Here is a 20,870-nt window from a genome sequence, read left to right on the forward strand (position 1 = left end):
CCATAATGCGCTGGGCCAAAAAAACCTAGGGCGAGCCAAGGAGATTGGTCGATTGGTCCCATCCTCATCCGTATGCATGGCTAGGCGTCCTCCACAACTCTTTTGTTTTTAATGATAACTGGTCCCATGCATTGTTTACTAAGATGACAGGTCTATTTTCCTCTGATTTATAGCACTGTGGCATTCAAGGAGATACTGTACTTATTACTTTAAATGCAGTATGCAAAAACAAGTCAAAGAGACAGGCAGAAGAGGGGAGGAGGGAGAGGGGGTAAGGGGGTGGTGGACATAAATTAAGGGTCATTGTTTCCCTTCTGCTCTAGACCGAGCAGCTGTTTTGTTGAGGTCTAGACAGAAAGCTGAGAGCTGATCACCTTAGGAGGTCATTGCCGCTCTCAGCTCCGAACTCACTCGGCTGCCAGGACTCTAGAGTGGAGGTGTAGGCACTGTCAAACTACCCTGTCAACTACATCATTTTGTTTTGTGTATTTGGAGGAGGGGCTTCCTCTTCAAATCCTCACATACACACACTCGGGGAAACTCCCTCTGGTGGTTGAACAACAGTTTCACACTCCTTATTGTGGTGACACAACACCACTCCGGCTAACCCTAACCCTTCCCTTCCCCAACTGTACTAGAAAACTGAGAACTGTACCAGATTTATTTTTCAGAACAACTGTAGTTTTATAAAGCCATGGCAAGGAAATGTTTGGAAGAGAGGTAAAAAGGAAGGCATATAGAAGGAGGTGGGTTGTCATTGTTATGACAGATTTAGTTACAGTAGCACAGAGATCAATTATTCAGCAGAGGCATGCATGGTCGCAGGATTAATGGCGCATGCAGCAGATAAATCAAGCATTGGTCGCGAACCTCTCAGGGAGAGGGGAAACAGTACAAGACAAACATAGAAACGTGTTTGACGTTAGCATTTTATATCCATCCTTTACCATTAGTAACCTTGAAATTTTTCGGGAGAGAATGGGAACGGAGAGCACATCCCGCCACAAATAACCGTTCAAATTTGGGGATATAATGTCAAAAAAATGTGCACATTATATCATCTTGAATGCCGATTTGGCTCCGAAGGACAGAAGTATCTCTCTGTCCTCCGACTGTGGAGGGATATGAAAAAGGAGGGCTGTAGTTGCTGTTGAGAGATTGAAACGCTGCTATATATTACAACCTCTGGAGGCCTGTCGGCACTCCAACTTACTACCCCCCCACCACCAACGCCGCCACCACCTCTGTGTCTGTCTCTCTCGCTCTCTTCCTCTCTCTCATTCTCACTTTGACTTTGCTCTGGGTCCTTTCTCCCTCTCCGCCTTACTGTTACATTTCTCATCACACCCCCTTTGCGTATTCATACAGTGCATCTAACCATGTTCCTGTCTGTCTGGCTGTACCTGTATTTGTATATGCGTGTGTGCACCTCTCTGCCTGATTGAATTTGCTACATTCAGACCCTCACCCCAACCCCTCCTCCATCCTTGTCTGTTTTTGACTGCCAGGTTGTACCTGTCTGGTGTTTCGGGTACGTTTTAGCCCGTCTGTGTGCGCCTATAATTCCCTTCCGCTATTTGTCTGCCTCCTTTATCTGTCTGTCTCCTTTATCTGTCTGCTCCCTCGCTGATGCCCCGGCCCAATACTGCCCTCATGGCCAGTTGAAATCACACACCCTGGTCAGACTCCCATCTTCAGACACTAAGCTTTGGCCAGCCAGAATGTCAAATCATCTCAGTCTCCATTTTTTTTTTATCCCATGTGTTTGTTTCTATGGGCCTTTCATTCTCACCCTGTCTTGCTATTTCTTTCTTTATTTCTGTGTGCTCCTCACACACACACATGTTCATTCTAATAAATGTACTTTCTCTCTCCCCTCAGTGTGTGACACCATATATAGTGCACTGCTGAGTCCAGAAGTGTTTCTGTGAAGCCAAAGCTAACCTTTGCCTTCAAGATTAAAGTAATCGTAATTAATTAAGAGTGGAGGGAGTATGGATGACTTTGGCCATATCAAAGGAGCAACAGTACACAGAGAAATTTTGCATATGAGGTGAAGGGGGGGGGGGGGGGGGTAAGAGGAGGAGAGAAGGCAGCGAGGAGGATGCCGTGGTGGAAGTGGGTGGATCAAAGCAGAGGATGGTGGCAGAGTGCTGTCCCCTGCTGTGCAGCTCAGATAAAGACAGGTTAGCGCCACAGGTCTCCTCAGCGAGAGGGAGCCAGGCACAAGGCCAGGGGAGATGCATGAACAAGCCAGCTTACAAACATCTCATAATAACTCAGGCAGAAGAAGCCCTCTGAATTAAAGTGTCACTTTTCATTTGCTTTCCTTTCCCTCATTTTGGCTCACTGGCTGATTTTTTCCCCTCTCTCTCTCATTCTCTCTCTTACTCCCTCTCTCTCTCGTCTGCCTACTTCACCCCCTTAACCAGCCACCTCCCCCCCAATCACAATCCGCACATAATATGGCCTCCTTCAGTTGCGTTCCCCACTGTCTTCATCACAGGGCTGCCTGCGGGCTCTCAGGCTCTTCCATCTGCCTGCTGTGTGTCTGCAGCTCTCCCTGTCTTTCTTTGCTTGTCTCTCGGCCTGTTTGTGGCAGTCCCCGTCTCTCCAGATCTGTCTTTTGTGTGTTTGGCTGTGTCTCTGACTGCAGGGCTCACCCCCCCCACACACACACATATAATCATGAGTATCAGCATTGGCAAAGTTAAGTAGTTTTGGCTATATGCACATCTACAGTGTAATGCAGACAGATTAATATTGCACAAAGGGAATGCTGTCTCGGGTCAACACTTGTTGAAAACTGCAAAAAAAGGAACTAAGTTATCTTTTTGCCTCGTCATGTCAGTGTGGTTATCTTTCTGGCTGACAGCTGCAGAACACTCTTCTGTTTCTAGTGTGATGCTGTTGACCTTTAATCAACCCCGATAGGCCCACACTCAAGTGTGTGTGTGTGTGTGTGTGTGTGTGTGTGTGTGTGTGTGTGTGGCTTATTAATATTATTTTGAATTCATTTAGTTGACATATTGGTGAAGTCGCAGGTTTTCACAGGGGATACGGCATATATAGAGTCTGAATAAGATTGCCTCTGTTTCCATAGTACCTCCATGATCGATGTCATTACTGTCATTGTTTTCAATCCTACTAATCCCGCCGCTGAGCCTGGCTGTCCAAATTGGGCGTGCTGGGTTCTGCAGGGACTACGGAGCGGGCCTAGAAAAAGAAGTGCACAGAGTCTGATGAAGGTTGTTGCCACCCTCTGAAGTGGAGCACCATCTCTCCCTGCAGTGTGGGGAGCGGACGGGGCAGCTATCAGTCTTTAATTGGGCTCTGTGGGCCATAATATAAAGAGATCTCGAAGTATGGTGAAACAGAATGAGGAAGATATACAGAGCGATATGGAGAGGCCGAAGAGCTGGGTGAACCTTAGCGCGCTTTAATGCAATGCGTATTGGCAGGTGTCGCTCTGCCTAATTTCACGCTTCTGTGAGCGAATGTGCACCCAGACGATCGCCACTTCCAAGTCCCCCTCTCTCTTTCTCCCTCTCTCCTTTAATGTATAATTGGTTGCAGTGATGTGTTTGTCCCGGCCCAGCTCCTCCCCTGACCCGCTGTTCCTCCTCAGACCTTCCCTCCCATCCTCACCATCTTACCCTTTTCACCCCCTCCCTCCCTCCCTCCCTCCACCCACCCACCCAACCCCACCCCATCACTGTTCTTCCCGACTCACCCTTTCCTGGCCCCTCCTTCCTGTAGTCTGTGTTTGTGTTGGGAAGATTAAGCTGCTCTGACAAAGCTGTGTTTACAAATATGCAGGCAGAGAAACAGGCCAAGCGACGCTGAATAGGAATAGAATACAAATTGCTTTTTTATCTCTCTTAGGGCCAGGGCGAGAGAAAATGTGTTTGCGATTGTTGCTCCTCCGCCTGTGAAGGATAAAGCCTCAGTACTGGGTTTGGGCTCCCTGTTAGCATTCATTCTATCCTCTCCTCTCTCTGTCTCTCTCTCTGTGTCTCTCTGTCCTCCCACTCTCTTTCTTCCCCCCATGCTCTTTCTCCTTTTTTGTCTACTCCACACACTCTGTCTCTTTCTCCCCGGCAGGATTTTTTTTTTTTTTCCTTCTTGCTGTTTCCTTGGTAATCATATCTCCTCTCCTCTCCTTTCTTCTTCCCTCCCTAACTCTCTCATGTCTTGATGTGTGCTCCTCTCTCCTCTATACGTGCACCACTCCCTCTCCCCGTCACCTCGTTCCCTCAATAATTTCCTCCATTGCTCTCCCCCTTCATGTTTCCATACCAGCTGAATGTTTTTCTCTGTCACTCCCTCTCTCCATTCATCTCTCCTTTTTTCTCCTCTCCTCCACTCAGTAGGACTTGTCATGATTTACAGTCTCTCCCGGCTCTTTCTTGCTCACACCGGAGATATTAGAAATTTGGAGTGCCTATAGATCACGGCGGGGGAAAGAGGGCGTGAGCCTCTGCTAATCAGCCCTAACAGAACTGTGCAGCATTACAAATCTGGGCTCTCTCTTACAATTAGGCAGCATGTCTGCCTGGCATAACCCACAGCAGGGAACCTGAGCCTCTGATGTCATCTTCCGCAGGTCTCCGCCGTGTGTGCGTGTGTGTGTGTGTGTGTGTGTGTGTGTGTGTGTGTGTGTGTGTGTGTGTGTGTGTGTGTGTGTGTGTGTGTGTGTGTGTGTGTGTTTTCTGGGGAAACAGTGGGTTGGATGTTTGCTCTCATTAATGCAGAGGACGTGCTCCCCTTCTCTACACGGTGGCACTTTTATCCTTACCTCAGCTAACGCAAGGGAAGGTTAATAAGCGGTCATACAGACTCAAACAATGCCATCTATGTTTAATAAGCAGCATCAGTCTCGCAACGTGGTGCTGCAATTAATTCATCATTTAAGTAAGGACGTGCCTGCTTTTAAGGACAGTTCTGTTTTTATTTTACTGTTCACTGTAGCTACATCTGTACCTCTAACTATCCCTGTTGTCATTAAAAGTACAGGGGAATACAAACAGTATCCCTGTTCTGCGTTCATATCCCTTTGGCCATTCTCCAACACATGCATTTAGGTTTGACAATGTAGAGACCAGGTCCGGGAAAGTCTTCTCAGACTCAGCTGTTTCCTACCCACTAAAAAAATGACAGCCAGAACGTGACCTTTGACCTTGTGTCTTCAAACTGTGGCTCGATAAGCTGATGGCTGTATCCATTACTCCACTTTAACGGAATGAAGTGCCTGTAGTGGTTGACAGCATCGGGCCTGTCATGCAAACACATGCTCATTACTCTTTTTTTTTTTTTTTTCTTTCCTGCAAGACATTTTTACATGTCTGTTCTGGACAGGCAATCTAGAGGTCAGCTCAAAGGTGGGGTGATAAGGAAGTGGTGTCTTGAGATAATGACCGGTTTCCATTTGCCATTTTACCTTTTACACATATACTTAACACCCATTTGTAACCTCCTATCCCTCACATTCATCTAGTTTGCTGACCTGATGTAGATTTTTAAATAATGCTATTTTTCTTTATAAAGATTTTCAGAATTCAAAGACAAATATTCAGTCTGTTAGCTTTTCAAAAACAAAGACATGACTTTAGTAAATTTCATCTTTGGTACATCTCCAAAGTAAAGGCCACTGTTCTGTGTGCGGAGCAGTTGAGAGGAGAAAGATAAGAAGAAATGAAAAAGAAAGCCAGAGTGAGGAAAGTGGAAAGAAAGCGTTTGTTACCGTAGCATGTGTAGGCTGCGTCTCATTGTGTGGGTACTATAGAAACACAGTTTTACTTTTCAGAAACTGACAGAAGCGCTGCAAGGTTTACTGAGCTTTCCTTTGTCGACAGGCATCAATGTGTTGACTGCTGTAGTAGGCTGAGGTCAAGGCGAGACCTCGACTGGCTCTTTGTGAAGTATGAAAAAACAGCCTGATGTATTCACTCGTCCAGTAGATTCACCTCTCCTTTTCATATTTTTTTTTTTTTATAAGGTTTCCAACGTTCTTGATGGGCTCACTTTAAGTGAATAGGCCTTTATGCTGCTCCGCATTCAGAGCAGATGGAGCTGCAGGAACAAAACGGGCCAAGGTTTGCGTCGTTGATTTTTCTACGTAAGCACAACACGAGCTTCCGTTTGCCACACAATCATGTTAACTGAAATATTATAGGATACATCTGCCAATACATCCACACAGAGTCTATAAAACACCATACATATCAGATTCATGACGTACATCCATCTTTTCACTCTCTACACGATTTATAGTTTGTGCTAAGGAACGTCAAGGAGCCGATCAGTTCCCATTAACATTAATACGATAGCATGAACATTACTCTTTTACTGTAAGGGTCTTTTTTGCCTAATAATGTTGCTTGGATTTTGATTATCGAAACATTTTAGGTTCTGGGTTTGAACCTCAGCTGGAGCGGGTACCTTTCTGTGTGGAGTTTGCAAGTTCTGCCGATACCTATTTGCGTTCTCTCCGGGTACTCAGCCTTCCTCCCACCATCAAAAAACATGCACGTTAGGTTACTTGGTGACTCTAAACAGCCCGGTGTGAATGTGAGCGTGCATGTCTGTTTCTGTCTGTCTTTCTGTGTTTCTTCTGCGTGTGTCTTTCAAAGTCAGCTGAGATAGGCTCCACCCCCCCCCCCCCCCCACCCCCCGCTGTGACCCCGATCAGGATAAAGCGGTTATAGATAGTAGATGGATACATTTTATACGTGGACTGACCGTGACAGAATCTTTTATGCCTGCGTCTTTACGTGTCATTGACACAAGCTGCATGTCTGCTTATGTCTGGCACACATACAATGTATTGCCACTTACTGGTAAAACTATATTTCTTTTTCTGTATGTGCGTTACAGTTTTTTGCATAGGACACGCACTTAGGTGTGTAGCTGTTGTTGCACGTTTGTGTAGGCTATTTGTGTGTCGGAGTTTGGTGGCACGCCGTAGGCCCCATGCCACCGCTCCATCCCATTAAGCTGAGCCCAGCCCCTGCCTGTGTCTGCTTTAACCTTGGCCAGCAGGCTGGAGGAGAGGGAAAGTAATTCTAACCTTAAAAACCTGCTGATTAAAGCTAGTTTGGTGGAATTCGATTCCACTTAATGCCTTTGGCCGTGAGCCCAGCTGGCTAGCATTAGCATCAACAGACACTGTGTCTTCAGTCAGGGAGACAGACGTGCATGGGCATGTGCATGAGCTTCCGCTGGCATGTGTGAAAGCGTGGCTGTAAACCCCATATCCCCTTGTCGATCTTTCTGTCTCTCATCCCACTTTCCTTTCTCCCTCTGCTCGATATACAATATATAACTCCAATACACATCTTCATCACAACAGTTTTCCTCCCTAAAATGTCTTTCATCTTGAATTTGTTGTTTTCCCGAGCCTCAGGAATGAAGCAGACAGAGTCAGGCGTTTCAGCGTTGCAAGTGGTCAGGGGTTTCTCTCTAACTGCCTCAATCCTGTTATTGTTTTCCTCTTGAACTTGATGTATAGCTGTGTTTACACGTCCAGCGTGGCTAATTAATTCTCCTCTTCCGGGCCTGTTTATCAACTGTTTGTGTTTATTTTACAATGAGTAGGCTATTTTTAGAGCCAGTCATTTCCATAACACATGCATTTTTTTTCCAGAGCATCATTTGTTTTGCTTTGTTGAGGAATTTAGGTTTGTTTTCCATTTTTTCCCCCTCAGTTTGGGTGCCGCCTGCCAATTCATTTTGTAGCCCGCTCAGTTTTTGACTGATTTAGAGGCTGCAGCTGGTCCAACGGCGAGGACTGGGGAGATAAATCTAAGCCTCTTTTGATTTATTATGTATAATGTCTCATCAACCATTGCTTAAGTCTTCAGATGCTCTGAAGAATTATACTGTTACAACTTTACAAGTTTGGGCTTTTCTAAAGGCATGTAAAGAAGAAGAATCTTAATATAGAACGCAGCGGCTGGGATAAAAGCCACAGTCGTTGTGCCAGAGCTGTGCATTTCTCTCTGAATGCAAAAATGCTGGCCATGTACTGTATATTATGGGCATTCTGGGCATAGTGCCACTCTACCAGACACTATAGATAATTTGATTTCCGCTGAACGATTGGGAGACAGCAGAGCAGAGTGGCTGTCTGTAAAGACAGCAGGTGAAATGCAGAGCATTACGGTATCAGTCGAGAATGAGCTCATCCTCCAAACTGGAAGTGGCACTTTTCAGCCCTAAGTCATCTAATCACATCTGTATAGAGCCAAAAATCGTTGGCTGATCAATAGTCATCATGGATGCTGTCGATGGCCAGGGAAGTTTGAATTTTGCATGGTCCATGAATCTCTATTGAGTATGGATTTTGTGTTCCCTCCACGGATGGGGTTTGATAGTACCGTCTGATTGGCTGCTGTGTGAGCTCTATTTATGCTGCTGTGCCCCAGGCTGAATCACCTGCCCCAGGCATCCATGTGAACAGACATATGCAGGCATGCACACAAACAGAAGTACACACACACAAAATGATACATTCCATCTAATGAAGCAGTGAGCCAGAATTGACTGCACCAGGTGGATATTCATGTCAACAGCTGTATAATAGTGCAAAGTATGTCACTCAATACAGCCAGAGCTGAAACATTTATGTCAGATCCGGCCGTAGATTATTCATGTCCAGAGCGGTGTGTGAAGAAATGCTGGCTAAGGAAGCATTGGAGGACATACGAGTCATGCATGAGACAGTCGGAAAAGTATCCTTGAAGGAGTTGGATGGACATGATACTGGGGAGCTGGATAGGAGCAATGTAATTAAAATAAAATCATAAACAAAAGGGATCTTAACAAATGATCAGGCAAGTTATCCATGTATGTGTATATTCCTGTGTGTGTATGCACGTGTGCTCTCCCCAGTGAGACTGACAGTCCAACAGAAAGACAAATGTGTGGCAGCCTCTGACGATGGGACGTTTGCATCACAGCAGGAAAACAGCAAATTTCCAACATAAATAAGGTGCCACGCTCTGATTAGAACTGTCTTCACACATTATTATGGTCTAATGAGAGAGTTTCCCTTCTCCTGCTCTCTCTCTCAGTCTCAGTATATCTGCACGTCTGCTTGCCAGTTTTTCCTTCACACACAAGCTTTGCATTTTACCAGCCCATCTCGAGCTGTGCCTGACAGCTGTCAGCCATGATGGATGAATATAACTGAGGTGTCGCCAGGGCAACAGGCAGGCCAGGGGCAGCGGTGGCCTCCGCAGGCCCGACAGGTAGCCACCGGTGGCGCTGCCTTTATATCTGAAGGCTTTATTTTAAGACAAACTGTCTGGCCCGCTTGCCCTGCGTGAACTGCGATCCTGCTTTACTCAGGATGACACCCCGAGGGGGGGGGGGGGGGGGGGGGGGGGGGCGTGTTCAACTCGGACTATAATACCCTCTCATTGGGCCATGCCAGCGTTTCATTGCCTTGGCCGCTTGCTTGAGTGACAACACCAAATAAATTTGCTGCATCAGTGTCTGACTTTGGAGGACACACGTCGCTGTAACTCTCTTTTCCTGCTGTCCGCAGTGACAGCACATGAATATATTATGGACACACTGCTTGTGAATTCTTCTATAAACTGCTCCGTATCATTCCTCTATTGTGTCTCATTTGCACACACAACAGCACACTGTTAATTCATTCGTACGTCCGTGTGCACATGTACGTTTACATGTTTGTTTCACTGTGTTTGTATCAGTGTGCAGAAGCTCTTCAGAGTTACACACTGGGAAACAGCACATTTTATGAGAGGATGTGTGTGTGTGTGTGTGTGTGTGTGTGTGTGTGTGTGTGTGTGTGTGTGTGTGTGTGTGTGTGTGTGTGTGTGTGTGTGTGTGTATAATTATGGTTTAATTGCTTGCCCTGTGATGTGCTGTCATCTGTCACAGCCCAAAGACAGCAAATAATGGTTCTGCTGCTGTCACGTTGTCGCCCAGACGCTCAGCATGCAGAAAGCAGCAGAAACACCAGTAACTGATATGCGTCTTGAATTACTGATAAGCGCTCAAGTATGATGAGCTTTGTGAATATGGGCGTGCTTGTGCTCTCAAAAGTGTCTTGGTCTGCTTTTGTATCTCTGTCTATTGTGATTGTCTGTGTAAGTGTGCATGAAGCTGTGTGCATGTGTCTGTTTCTGTGTGAATATTTATGGATTTATGAGTGGGTGTAGTTTTGTGCTTGTCTCTAATTTTGTGTGTGTGTGTGTGTGTGTGTGTGTGAGAGAGAGGGAGGGAGAGAGAACGAATTGGTGTGGGTGCTGCAAGAGATTGAGAGTTCACAAGCTTACGTGCGTGTGCAAATGTCTTTGATGCCGACTGTATATCGGCACTGACAGGTGCAACAGTTGTGTTATGCTTTAAGCTGCTTGTTTGTCTGGCACGCTGCTTTGTGTGGTTGAGAAATGGAGTAAACAGAGGGAAAGGAAAGCAGCCTGGGGGCTAATTTATTCACTCGCTGGTCGCCCTAGTCACAGAGGCCTGTTGCACCGGGCCACCTGTCAATCCTGAGCAGCACGCCGGAGCGTTATACCGTCCAACTGCACACAGCCACACCGCAGCTCGCTCTTTCAGTGGGCCGAGCGCTTTAGGCTAGAGCAGTATTAACCGTGATATATTAATAAACGCTCTGTAATCAGAATTAACAAGACAGCAAGTTTTTTAGCACACAAGCAGCATTTAACAGTGTGGCACTTGTCTGCGTTGGTGTTGAAATTTAAAGCCTAGTATCGAAAAGACAAACTGTTGGCATTTCTGTTTGTGAGCACTTTTCACAAAACTGTTGCATGACCGTATTGAAATGCATAAACAGTTTAACGCCTTTTCATACCGGTGTACTGTATTGCATCACTTATGCCTTAAAAGAGCACAAAGTACAGTTTATGACAAAAGTACTCACAAAACTGCACAGCAGAAATGTGGAAGCTGGTAGCTTTTGTAGTCCACTGTAAAAATGTGATGTTCAATTCACCGTGGGTGTGGGAGGAAGTGTCTGTCCGTTGCCAGTGTAGAGTAATGGATGGCAGAGCTATGGGAGTGGGAGGAGGCATACATCCTATTTCAGACAGCTGTAATGGATGAGAGTACTGCAAAAAAATTAAGAGCAGGAGGCAGCCTGTGTGTGTTTCCTCTCTCCAAGTCTCACAAGCAGAGAGTTTGGTAGTATTGAAATCGGTTCACAAAAGATGTGAATGGAACAATGGAACACCTGGAGACACAGTTTAGGCTGATGTGACTCTTGTTTGTGAATTGGTCATAAGGCTCCTGTGTGTGAATGTGCATCTGTGTGATGTGTAATGTGTCTTTTTTATGCATGTGCCCAGTATGTGTAGCTGGACAGTGCTCTTCTATAATTACTGACACAGTTTGATGTTGGCAAACGAGTGAATAAATACAGACCGACCTCCTCTGCAGGCTCTAACTAGATATTAGTTAAACAAGACGAGCACATAACCCACTTCAAGGTGCCCATTTATCACACGGTCCTCCAAGCAATGTGTCCCCACACCAGATCATCCTCCCCCCGCCCCCTCCCTTCTCCGCTCCCCCACTCCTGCTCATTCACAGCGCCCCAGGAAACCCGCCTTAACTTATTGAACACATACGACTCCTGAATAACGAAGCTGTGTCAGTGTGTGCACGTCTGTGAGTGTGAGAGTAGGTGTCGGTGCACATTGTGTACATGAACGCTCTGACTAACAGAGTATGCCCCCCCCCCCCCCACCGCCCCAGCTGTGATTTCTCCTGATTTCTAATCAAACATTGATATCAAACAGGATTTGCGTGAAACTCAACCCTCTCCACTTATTTCTTCGCTTTATTCCTATAAGAGCCAAGCCCTTACAGTCTTGAGAGCAATCAAGCTCACCATCCCCTCTCGCAGATATCGTACTGCACAAAATCGCAGCCAGAGTCCATGCTGCTGAGGTTCTGGGCAACGGTAGAGTACTGTAAACTCTTTTTGCAGCTGTAAACAAGCAAAAGCCTCGCCATCCCTCTGGGTCACCTGGGAGCCCGGGCCATGAGTCTCCCAGAGAAGGATGGAAGGAGGATAAGTGCTGCCTTGCTCCTCTTCCTTAGTGCACGGTGCTTCCCTGCGTTCGCCGCTGCTGCCGGATGGTGAAAAATGTCTCCTGGCCCCTCGGCCAGATACCAGGAGGTGTTATCAGCCCTGCCTAGCTCTCTCCACGGTAACGAGCCCCTAGGCACAGTATTATCTGTTTACGATAAGGATATTAATAACACTGTGCTTTAGTTATGTGCTGGGGTGCCCTGTGGGGGGATGGGGTTGATTAAGGAGCACCTGAATCATTCTGTCAAGGGCTCTTTCCAAACAGGACAGGGTATAAGTGGAGGAGAGGAAAGGAAAGGAGGGAAGGAGTCATATGGTGGTGTGGGACAGTGCTGAGGTGTTCACTAGTTAACCCCATCCACGTTTTCCCTCCAGGTTACTGCCTTTGTTTTCAAGAACAATAGCTTGACCATCTGCCGGCAGGTCTATATGGGAGTTATCGCTCGGGAGGAAGAGGTCAGGGGTTCAAAGGTCGCAGCTGTCATGGTCAGCTGAGAGGTCAGGGTGTGCTGCCTTTTCTTTACTGTAGTGTAATGTTCTCTTTCTCCCTTCTTCCAGTGTTTATATGGCTGCTACGTCCACTCCTCCATCATCCCCACCTTCCACCGCAGGTGCTACTGGCTGCTCCAGGTAAGAACTCTTCTTCCTCTTCTCCTTCACAGTTCACCCCGCTTTAGTTTACTCCCCAGACTTTCCCTGCCTATCCGCAAGAACTTGAATGAGTTGCATGATATCAGTTTCCATTTAACCGAAGCATTTCCCTTTGACAGCCAGCAGGCAGACATCAACCTCTCCCTCCACCGCCTCCCTCCCCTCTCGCTTCCTTTTTCTCTCCCCAGCCTCCATTTCCCCTTATCTTTCCCAGTCATTCACTTTTCTGATGGCATTGCCCATACACGCCGTCCAGCGCGAGGACGGTATCTCAGTCCGCTAAAAGCTTTGCCATCTCCCCTGTCTAACAGCTGCAGTGATGGGCAGTAAAAGCATGATGGAAGAGGTTCCCTGTACAGTACAGTGTGCTTACTGTGGGTCGTCAAGTCTGCAGGCAGAGAGTGGTTGTAAATAGTAGTCCTTTGATCACCTACCCAATACATCTCATCATTCTCGTTTAGCATGGCAGCCATTATTGTTGGAAGGTGTCTGATACATCCATTCACACACAGTTTTAAGGAAGCATAAAGCACACACACAGAAAATGGAGGCGCAGTCTTCTATCTTTCTGTCTACCCATCTGTAGTTCTGTGTCCTCCATACAGTTTATTTTAGTATGAAATGTTGGAAGAAAAGGCATCTTTGGCTTTGTGATAAATACACTTTGACTTCAGCGCCTCTATTTAAATGTGTATTTTCTGACTTTGAAAATACACTTCGAGCCTCAACATCCCCGTTGTACTGAATAGACCCAGAAGGCATATCCATTTGCTGTCTAACCAACCCCCCATACAATGACTGAGTAAAACAGGAGAGCAGAGTGGTAGCGAAAACACAAAAGAGAAAAGCTGGCCTTAACAATGCCTAAATACTAATCAAAATAATTAGAGTGCTCCCACGGCAACCGAAAGCATTCAAACAACGACTGTTTATTTCTCCCACTCGCTCTAAGTTGCCACTGTGTGTGACAAACAGTAAAAACAACTCTCGCAGACAAAAAGCGTCTCTCTGCCTGTCTCCTCTGAATTGAATCAGCAAAGCCACTTAGCTTGTTTTCACTTAAATCTGGTTCCCAAATGATTAGAGGTACGGCATAGTATTAAAAATGGAAATAGCTACTGGATTCTGTATTTATTCTTCCTGTCCAGACTGGCTTCTAACACCATTTAAATTTAAATGATTGTGGACAAAATCCACAATTTCTGTTCTATCAAAAAATATATTACAGACATAAGCTGAAACTAATACGAGGCTCCAAATCAAGTGGGTATCATCCAGAGTTACGGACTGTTTTGGTCTCAAATCTGCTTTGTGTGATTCCACAGTTTCTGTAGTGAACTGTAGTGTAGTGATTGTAATACAAAGAGGGATTTTCAGACTGGCGACTGTAACTTCGGAGGAAACCCACTTGATTTGACGGATTCAGACTGCTGAATCTTCGCATTAGCTTCAGCTGATCTTAAAAATGCATATTTTGTACAAGAACGAAGTCGGTGAATTTGGTCTCCCCCCGTCACAGACATAAAACTGCATTAGAAAGGGGAACTCTTTGGCGCCAGTAACTTACATATGGGCTTGATGGTCTTATTTTAAGATTAAAAATGTACTCCTGTCCTTTTTCTCTCCTTTCAAGTGTAATTCAGGCCTAAAGCAGCATGACTTGCAGATGAAGCACAGCCACAGTTTCGGAGAGAGTCAGGCCAAAGTTTGACACATACACAACACAAGGACACGTGCAGACGTTCAGAAACATGCGTACATGCTGCACGGAGAGCGAGTAACAGAGAGCTGGGGTCACACTGGGCCGCTCTCTTTTTCAAACTACAACCCTCATTTTTAGCCTCTCTCTCTTGCAAGATACAGACACATAAACGCTCCTCAAACTTTGAGGAGTTCACTGACTCAACTTTCCTTTTTTTTTTGTTACTGTTAGGCATCAGCTAAGAACAACTGGTTAGTGAATCCTTGGACCTTCACCTCTCACACCGCTCAGTAGATCTCCTTACATGTCTCCAAAGGCTCTGAGCTGCATGTGTGCAGCCAAAGAAAAGAACTACCTTCTACTGCCAAAAAAAAAAAGCCCTGTGTATTTACAAACATGTATTTTCTTTGGTGCTGAGCGTTTCTGGGACCCCAGATTTACATCTCTTCTCAGGCAGTTTATTGCAGACCATCTGTGCTGACAGGAAACCACAGTCGCAGTGATACCAGAGGTAAAGGATTACACCTCAGTCCATATCTCTGCAGATGCAGATAGACCCTCACCACCTCTGTCTCTTCAAGCCACTTTCAGTCAGACAGCCAACAGTCAGCCTGGATACAGTCTGTTTTATTTTCTCTCTCTTTCTTTTTCCACCTTCCTCCAGTCTCTGAACCCTGTGTCCCTGACTCCCTGTGTACCATTTGCTGTGTCCATATGAGATTTGCAGGCAGTAGTCTGTCAACAGCAGAGCAGCAAGGAGACTGGAGCTCCCAGAGCGGCAACAGGGAAAGGTCACCAGTGAGTGAAAAATGTAAATATTCAGCCATCCAGCAGCCACAGTCACGGAGAGACAGGGATGAAAATAACTCCTATTACACAGCACCGACAGGGAGGGAACACAGAGGACAGAGAGGGTAGACACAGACTGTGAATGAGAGAGTGAGATGGACACAACTTTTAAAAAGTTTGGCAAAAAAAAAATAACACTAAAGGGAAAGTTGGAGAGAAAGATTTTAGGATTTGAAGCAACAAAAAAAAAAAAAAAAAATCAAAAAAGACATAGCAGTATAGGGAGAAAGGGGAGTTTGTGTGTATGTGGGTACTTTTAGATGTGTATGTGTGTGTGTGTGTGTGTGTGTGTGTGTGTGTGCGTGTGTGTGTGTGCGTGCGTGCGTGCGTGTGCATGTGGCAGTGAAGTGAGAAAAACAGTGAGGCTGGTGAAAGGTGTTTTAGGGAGGAGGGTGTTAGCCGGTGGGGGTGTGCCTCTTTATCCACTCTTTATCCACTCTTTATTGAGTCAAAGTCTGGGTAATGAGACAGGGGACAGGAATAAAGACCTGCGAGGGGGGTCTTCTCTCACTCCATTCATTTTCTTTTGTTCTTTTCACCTCTCACTCTCAATCTGCTCATCCCCGCCGCACTACCTCCACCTCTCTATGGCATTAGAGCACTTCAAAATGTCTGGCCCATCCCCGCAAATGGCTGAGACTGAAGAAAAGTACCACCGCAGTTATCTGGGGTTGCAAACAATGAATCCAAATTGCTGCAGAGACAGAGAGCTTCCCAGAACAGGCTGGACCCCATTTTAATAGATTTTGTAAAAAACAAAACAAAAGTGGCTCTGTGTGATACATGTTATAGTTTCAAAGTTCACAAATTATTATAAACATCCAAGTAATATGCATCTTTAAAAGCTGTCAGTTCCAGCTGGAGTGTGCACAACCCAATACTTAAATGTACCAGTTTAGTACTTCCAGGTACAAGTTCTCCTAACACAAACACGCAATCACACACAGACACACACTCATTGACACAAAAGATCTCCCCTGTCCTGGTGGCACTGATTGATTCCACTGCTCCGTGTCCCCTTCTCTTGTTTAGTGCTAATCGAATGTAATTCCCTGCTTGTGCCTCTCCATCAAATCAGACAGTGGAGTTTGTGCTGCCCGACGGGGGCACAGAGGTGGGGATAATTATGATATTAATACGGAGGGGGTCTGAGGGGAAACTTCATTTGTCCTGCTGCCTGCCACGAACACAGAGAGGGGTCAATAGCCTCTCCCGCTTTTTCCTACTTTAAAGAGGAGGAAAGAGGGATGAGATAATGAAATGACTAGTAAGGCAGCAGGGAATGCTGACGACCTTGTTTCTTCACAGCTATCACTTTCTCCCTTTTACCTTCCTCAGCTTAGGCCACTGTGCTCTACTCTCTGTCTCACATGAATACATTATTAATATCATCATTCACTGCAGTTACATTTTTCTTATTACATTAGTCCTTCAGAGTATAATGACTTTGGAACCACTTGAATTAGTGTTATGTAGGAAAATGAGTTGTCACTGTTGTCCCTGTGATCATTCCAGCACTATTAGACAGTATTTCAGCAATTTTAATTTATGGAATAATTCAAAGGTTACTTAATTAGACAGGCAGAGTGATAACTTTTTGATTAAAGAGAACCCTTAGCAGTGTTGGCTCTGCGGTGCTGCCCGTGATGCTGAAACTTACTTTGTTCTAACCTCTCTAACTACAGTCTTCACCACATCACAGTAATTTTTCTTTATTTTTTTTCACGTTTTTTTTTTTTTTTTTTCACTTTTTAGTTCTGTTGATTTATCAAAAACCACCCAGTGCTTTTGAACTCCCATGCTACTCACCTCTCATAACGAGCTCACCAATCTCTACAGATCAATACATCTGGTCAATGCTGTCAGCAGATCATGTGCAGGGGCCAACAAATGTACTCATCATGCCTCATGCCTCAGAAATGGTCAGGACAGAGTTCTCTCTCAGCCCGGTTAATTGAATGGGAAATGTTGAGTAGCTCCTTTGCTGTGCTGATCCATCGGCCGGTGTGCAGGAAGGATACAGGAGCTCCACAGTGGACATGCCTGCAGGCTAAAGGCAGACAGATGGATTTCTTTATATCTACCAGAGTCCTCTATTCACTCGGATCAGTTTAGTTGCCTCTGTGTTGAGCGCTGGGAGACAGGTGCCGGATTCCGAGTGGCTCAGGTGATGTGTGATGACGGAGCAGAGCTGTCAAGTCCAGATTCACATCAGATACGTCCAGACTCCGCAAGGCTACATAATGAATATTTCACTGAGATAAATCATGGATGAGCCCGGGCACCGTTCTGTTGATTTCACTGAGAGGGTAGAGAGTCAGGAAAACCTGGTGAGGTTTTGACTAGCTGTCTACAACCTCGGGGCAAACGGAGGCAGTAAAAATATAATTGCCTTTAGCTATGCAGGCTGTTGTTTGTATCAAATGGAAATGCACCTCTACAGAGTATAAGCTCAGATTTATAGCATATGAATTTGACTTCACAGCCTGACATTACTGTGCAATTCAGAACCTCAACACTGGACTGGCAAGAGAACAGGTGGCAGTATGTGCAATGGGAGCGTGTGTCTGTAAATCTGTCATCGTCTGCACATGCTTGGGTTTGTGTGTGTGTGTATGAGACTTTGCCGCTCTGTTACTGCACTACGGTGGGAGACCACGGTGCTCTCGGCAGCATGCTGCTGCTGGCAGGCCCCCGCTCTCTCTGCCATGAGGAGAACAGCTGCTTCACGAGCATGTCGGGGTGCGAGCCACGTCCCCGTGGCTCTCCTCATCTCCTTCACTTTTCCTTCTTCTTGTGTGCAGTCGTACAGACATGGTGCATCTGACATTGACCCTTTCCATCCCCTACACTCATCAGCATTCAAGTCTATATGCTGCTATATCAACTTTTCTTCTCGTCCACTGAGCACATTAGCTACACTCTGTTTTCACTGAGAGAAAATCTGGAGTTAGTTTTTTTTAAGTTGGTCTCTACCCAAAACAGTGACACTGGGGCTTCTGACCTCTAAACAAATTGAAGGTTACTGTGGTGCTTAATTAATGGCCCCTGCTGGGGCGCTCTCTCCCCATACGATGAAAGAGGGAGAAGTTGAGCTAAAACCCCAGAGGCACACAGAGCCTCCTCTCCTCCTGGCAGACTGATCTGTTCCTCAGTGCCTGCGACCTTTTCTCTAGGCCCGTCGCCTGGCCCACCAGCACGGCCAATTATCACAAATCCCCCGCCGCATTTGTCTTGCCATTTTCACTCTGCAGCCAAAGAGGCATGCGTGGCCATAGACTCATGCAGCCTCCTAACCAGTCTGAGCTCAGGCAGAGAAACAGAGGCCCACAACAGGTATGTGGTGCTTAAATAATTCAGTTATCCTGAAAGGTTAAGGCTCTGCCAGTAAGGGAAATTGACATTCATCTTGCTCAGAAGTCGTCCGCTTTTCAAAAGGCGGAGCCATTGACATGTTTACATTTTGCGATTTCAAGATTTTTATTGACACCCAATATTGTTACGTTATTCTGCTTTGCTTTCTCTCCTGTGGAAAGCTCAAATAATCAGGGAGAACTTGCTCACTAACCAGAGCAGGAAGAAAATGTCTGAGATTAAAAAAGCTGTGACATCGCAAGTGTTGCACCAAACCCTGATTCTGACTTGATATCACCGTCTGGGTTGTACTTGATGAGCTCTCTCTTCAGCAGCCTCTCCCATATTAGATAATAAGAGCTCCCTGGACATTGTGTCGCCAGCCAGGCTTATTTGTGTGTACATCCTATCTGGGTGTGTTAGAAAGGCAGAGGAGATCAATGCATCTGCTGTAAATCTACTCTGTGTTGTGCCAATCCCATAACAAGCCACGGGTCTGCCCATGTCACTTTGCAGGCTCAGGCGTGATGGCAGAAGTGTGCACGCCTCTCCCAGCTTCCCTGAGAACACTGGTCACAGCTAATGACCAGAACTGTCTGATTTGTCCTGCCCTGATTACTCCTCTGAGCCCCAATTAGCCGTGGATGAGGGCTGACATCCCGACACGATCACTTGGACGTGTCATAGAGGGAAAGATGAGCCAGGGAGAGAAAGGATGGAGGTGAGAGGGGAAGACGGGGGAAAGTGTATGTTAAAGACAGAGAAAAGCGAAAAGGAGTTAGTATGAAAGCTGTGGTAATATGGGGCCAGCATCATTCACTCTGCATTCAGTCAGATATCGATCTTAATTCCCCTTTAACCAGCTACCACTCATCAACATACAAACCAACAGCTCTGGTTGCAATTTCTATAATTGGCAATTTTCATTGTGAAAATCTGTCTATCTGAGGGTGTTAGCGGCATCTGGTCTGAGACAGGTTGATTTCTCTGTGGTTTAGGGGTAAAGACACAAAGATTTGATGAAAACGTATAAAATAAAGATGAAGTATTTGGCCAATGTTGGCGAATCAATTTAGCAGCTGAAGCGAACAGTGAAGTCCTGGGAGCCACAGCAGTGTTTTATAATGAATAAAAACAATGCTATTTCATTCCTTAATTGCAATAAAAATTAATGTTATGAACATTGTCATCTGTGTGACTTTCCTTCAAGACTCTTCTTTTTCTTGTTTTTTTTTTCTCTTCTGATCTGACCCACACCCCACTCCCCATCCCACCGTTCTATCTGTCTTTATTTTTCTCTGCCACTGTGTCTCCCCAGGATTGCTGAGCTATCTCCCCTCTGCAAGTTTGGAGAAAAAGCTCTCTTTTTTTTTGGCCTGCACTCATTCTCTCTCAGTAGGGGCACTGGAAAAGTAACTACAAGGGCACATAAAGCCTTCAGAGTCAAACCAGACTTCTTTTAGTCTTTTTTTTTTTTTTTTTATCTGAGTAGATGTCATATTGAGCACGCACACACGCGCACACACTTTTCAGTGGAATGGCTTTGCTCCCATCTCTGCGCCCCCCCCCCCCTGCCCCCCCCCCGCCCCCGCCCCCCACCCCCCCAATCTCAAAACACACCCACGCAAACCTGAGAAGACACAGAGTTTGAGAGGAGGAGGGAAGAAGAGGAGGCGAGAAAAAGCCAAAATGTGGAAGGGTGGGAGAGGAGGACTGGCAGGAGGGGATGAAACCGGAAAGGGGGTGGGGAGAGGAGGAGGGGGGTGGAGGTGTTTGAGAATGGAGATTAGAGTTAGAAGATTAGAGGTACAAGATGATATCATTTGGTAGAGATGAGCGGGAGCAAACGAGCAGTGCAAATCACCCGACGTTAACGAGCTGCCTCGTAAATTACTGCAGCCGAGTGTATGCTTGAAGCTGGATCTGGATGGAGCTCCGTAGTGCAAAAGGGGCATAACGCTCATCTTAACATTATTTACTACCCTCTCCCAATTTATATAGATTTTTGCCTATTGCCCCAGAGCCCGAATATTGGCTTGCTGTGACAGTATCAGAGGACGTTTCCTTATAAATAGTGGTAGGTTTCAGTCAGCCGGAGGGCCTCTTGTGTGGCATCCTAACCCTCATAAAGTCTGAAAATGATAAACTCCAGCTCATACACAAACAGAGCTCAACTGCGAAAAATAAAGAAACTTCTTAACTTCTCCAGTGAGTTCTTTAGGG

At 45.9% G+C, this 20,870-nt stretch overlaps 1 protein-coding gene across 10 annotated transcripts in view; it reads left to right on the forward strand.

The window, feature by feature from the left end:
• The window catches only part of camta1a (calmodulin binding transcription activator 1a), a 283,560-nt gene that overhangs the window by 210,902 nt on the left and 51,788 nt on the right, over nt 1-20,870 (forward strand). For all 10 annotated transcript variants that reach the window (XM_069141527.1, XM_069141517.1, XM_069141518.1 and 7 more), the window contains one exon: nt 12,650-12,721. In XM_069141527.1, coding sequence (XP_068997628.1) covers nt 12,650-12,721 — 72 coding nt within the window. The remainder of the gene's footprint in view (nt 1-12,649; nt 12,722-20,870) is intronic.

The sequence above is a fragment of the Embiotoca jacksoni genome, unplaced genomic scaffold (genome assembly GCF_022577435.1).
Source record: "Embiotoca jacksoni isolate LCO1_2020_lvr unplaced genomic scaffold, fEmbJac1.0.p SCAF_9, whole genome shotgun sequence".
Classification (NCBI taxonomy): Eukaryota; Metazoa; Chordata; class Actinopteri; family Embiotocidae; genus Embiotoca; species Embiotoca jacksoni.